A 3,922-nucleotide genomic window follows, 5' to 3' on the forward strand; every position below is an offset into this window, starting at 1 on the left:
AAATCTGCATGATCAGGCTAGCCAGTTACAAAACAGCACCCACAGCCAGCCAGGGTGCACTGGGCCAGAGCAGAGGACACACACACACACACACACAAAGGCACACACGCTCGCACACAAACACACGCACAAACACACACACACACACATGCAAACACGGCCGGTTGAAATGAAGACACACTATATGTTAAAATGCTGCTTGAAAAACATGCATGTTCTAGTATGATACTTCTACATCTGCGGACTTCCAACACATTGATCTCTGCGTCTGTCTCATGTAATGCATGTTTAGATCAGGACACCACAGTGGGTGAGTACCTTATGCAGAAGTGCAGGGGTAACTGTAGTCATTTGACTTCTGTCCAGCAGGGATGCTCCTTACAGTTACCATGGCGGCAGCAGCATCAGTAGCAGTGGTGGAACTGAGGCAGAGTACAGATTGGTGTAAAGGTTATCCCCAGGTCTTCGGCTCATCAGTCTGACAGTGATGATTAGCCATTGAGAGGCAGTGAAGGTAGTTAGCTTGAGCAGTCTGACAGTGATGATTAGCCAGTGAAAACCAGTGAAGATAGTTAGCTTGAGCCATTGGACAGTGATGATTAGCCAGTGAGAGCGAGTGAAGGTAGTTAACTTGAGCCGTTTGGCAGTGATGATTAGCCAGTGAAGGTAGTTAGCTTAAGAAGTCTGACAGTGATGATTAGCCAGTGAAGGTAGTTAGCTTGAGCAGTCTGACAGTGATGATTAGCCAGTGAAGGTATTTAGCTTGAGCAGTCTGACAGTGATGATTAGCCAGTGAAGGTAGTTAGCTTGAGCAGTTTGGCAGTGATGATTAGCCAGTGAAGGTAGTTAGCTTGAGCAGTTTGGCAGTGAGGATTAGCCAGTGAGAGCCAGTGAAGGTAGTTAGCTTTAGCAGTCTGACAGTGATGATTAGCCATGATTAGCCAGTGAAGGTAGTTAGCTTGAGCAGTTTGGCAGTGATGATTAGCCAGTGAAGGTAGTTAGCTTGAGCAGTTTGGCAGTGATGATTAGCCAGTGAAGGTAGTTAGCTTGAGCCATTGGACAGTGATAATTAGCCAGTGAAGGTAGTTAGCTTGAGCAGTTTGGCAGTGATGATTAGCCAGTGAAGGTAGTTAGCTTGAGCCATTGGACAGTGATGATTAGCCAGTGAAGGTAGTTAGCTTGAGCAGTCTGACAGTGATGATTAGCCAGTGAAGGTAGTTAGCTTGAGCCATTGGACAGTGATGATTAGCCAGTGAGAGCCAGAGAAGGTAGTTAGCTTGAACAGTCTGACAGTGATGATTAGCCAGTGGAGGTAGTTAGCTTGAGCAGCATCTGGGTGGTGCTGACATGCCTTGTGATGTGTTGTGGTTCACTCACTCCACGTGAAGGCCGCATGAGTGAAAGACATTTAGCTGTTTTCAGCGTTTGGTAGAGCTGGGTTTCGATTCAAATTTCAAGAATCGATTCGATTTTTTTCCGATTTTCTCAGATTCCATCCGATTCGATCCGATTTCTATCTGATTTTCGATCCGATTTCGATTCGATCCGGGGGTTAATGTTATTAAAAATGAAAAATGTATTTGAACCATTTCCTTCACTTCATGACTGTGTAGAGAAGCAACATATTAAAACTAGTATTATATCAATATTAAACAGCTATATCTGCAACAGTGGATTCCTACTGGGAATTACATTTTTTTTTTTTAAATCGATCGTATTTGGACGTATGAATCGATAATCGGTCATTAATATGCGAATCGATTAAAAATCGGAAAATCGATTTTTTTTCAACACAGCTCTAGCGTTTGGGTTGTTTGTTTGTTTGTTTATTTGTTTGTTGTATTATTTGCTGTTGTTGCTACACCGACAACATGGCACTGAAACTGTTCTGCTCTGATTGCCTGAACTGATCAATCAGAAACCCTCTTGATTAGCTGAGCATGTGATTGAGCTAACGAAGGGTTTTATAATGACTTTAATTAGATGTGCTTTATCAGGGACAGATAGTAGATATGCAGGACGAGGGGCAACAGGAGTGGGAATGTGCAACCTACTGACGAGGGGAATTCACACACACACACACACACACACACACACACACACACAGACACAAACATGTACATGCTGGGCGAGGGGCTACAGGAGTGGGAATGTGAGCCCTGCTTTTGTTCTTATGCATGAACAGTCACGCTACCTTCTGTTCTCCTCCATGTTCATACTTATTGGGAGAGTAGCCATTATGGCAACACACACACACACACACACACACACACACACACACACACACACCTTATCACTCAAACAGTAGCCATTATGGCAACACACACACACACACACAAATACACACACACACACTCACAAACAAACACACACATACACACGCTGCTTATCACACAAACAGTAGCCATCATGGCAGCAGCATTGTTGTGATCTGAATCAGAAGGAAACAGGATCGCCCAGCGGCCCGCACGTAAATCATTAGGTGGACGTGTAACAGTATACTGCGTCCCCAATAGCACATTAGTACAGTAGCATTAGGTCCCCATACATCATGTGCATGACAAGGGCCTGTCACAGACATGTAGGATGGATGAAGCCGACGCGCAGCTCTCACTGCTATATATACACACAGAAGAGGACATGTACGAGTGTGTGTGTATGTGTGTGTGTGTGTGTGTGTCTGTGCCCGTGTCCTGACACTGCCTGTCTGTCGGTTGACTTTGTGCCCTGGGGGATCAGTAAGTTCTGTAAGTGTGTAGGAGAGAAAGTGAGTGAGTGGGAGAGAGTGTGTTTGTTTTTTATGTCTACGTTGTGTATGTGTGTGTGATTTATTTCTGCAGTTTTGTAAATGTTGGACGTGTGGATGTGAATTTGGTTGTCTAACAAAGTATGTGTGTGTATGTGTGTGTGTGTTGACAGGTAGATGTATGTCCAGTGTAAGTGTGCATGTCTGTGTAAATCCTGTGTCGACGGCATGGTCTGTGTGCACTGTGTCAGTATGTGTCGTTTAGACATGTGCTTGTTCTGTTGACAAGTTGATCGGGTAGATGTGTGAACTGTAGGTATTTGTGTCAATGTGTGTGTAAATTGTGTCGACTGGAAGATCTCTGTAAAAGTGTGTGTGGATATGCGTGTCTTCACAAGAAGATCTGTATCCAAAGTTAGTGTGTGTATCTTAAATGTTTATGTGTGTGAGAGAGTCTCTCATAAGATCTGTATCTATTGTGGTGTGTGTAATTGTCTTCACTGGAAAAACTGTATCCACACTAAGTGTGTGTGGTTGTGTCTCACAGGGAAATCAATAACAACTGAAAGTGTCTAAATTAACTAAGTGTGTAAAACGGATTGTGTGTTTGTGAGTGTATCTTCAGAAAGCTCTGTAACCGCACACTCTGTATATCTAAATCATACTGTTTGTGAGTGTGTGTGTGTCTCACATGAAGATCTGTATCCACTGTTAGTGTCTATATCTCAATAGTGTGTGTGTGTGTGTGTGTGTGTGTGTGTGTGTGTGTCTCACAGGAAGATCTGTATCCCCTGTAAGTGTGTATATCTCAATCGTGTGTGTGTGTTTGTGTGTGTTTGTGTCTCACAGGAAGATCTGTATCCACTGTAAGTGTGTGCGTGAGGAGCATGCGGTGCGCTCCATGCCGGGTCAGCTGGAGAGGATGATGATGAAGCTCGTGTCCGACTTTCAGCGCCACTCCATCTCCGACGACGACTCGGGCTGCGCCTCCGAGGAGTACGCCTGGGTACCGCCCGGCCTCAAGCCAGAACAGGTCAGCACGGTGTGTGTGTGTGACAGTGAATAGACTACCATCCAATGCAATAAGCAACACTGAATATAGTCTGTACTCCACTTAGGTGGTGCATGCCTTTCTGTGTGTGTGTGTGGTGGTGGGTGGTGCATGCATTTCTCTTA

General features: G+C 44.6%; 1 protein-coding gene across 1 annotated transcript in view; it reads left to right on the forward strand.

Annotated features, from left to right (window-relative positions):
* Positions 1 to 3,656: 3,656 nt before the first annotated feature.
* prickle3 (prickle homolog 3) overlaps positions 3,657 to 3,922 on the forward strand; it is a gene marked incomplete at its 3' end in the record, with an annotated part of 10,948 nt that continues 10,682 nt past the window's right edge. Inside the window, exon 1 of the mRNA XM_080858545.1 lies at positions 3,657 to 3,779. Within this exon, the coding sequence (XP_080714671.1) occupies positions 3,669 to 3,779 (111 nt within the window). The 5' untranslated portion in view covers positions 3,657 to 3,668. The remainder of the gene's footprint in view (positions 3,780 to 3,922) is intronic.

This window comes from Sprattus sprattus, assembly GCF_963457725.1.
Source record: "Sprattus sprattus genome assembly, chromosome: 2".
Classification (NCBI taxonomy): domain Eukaryota; kingdom Metazoa; phylum Chordata; class Actinopteri; order Clupeiformes; family Clupeidae; genus Sprattus; species Sprattus sprattus.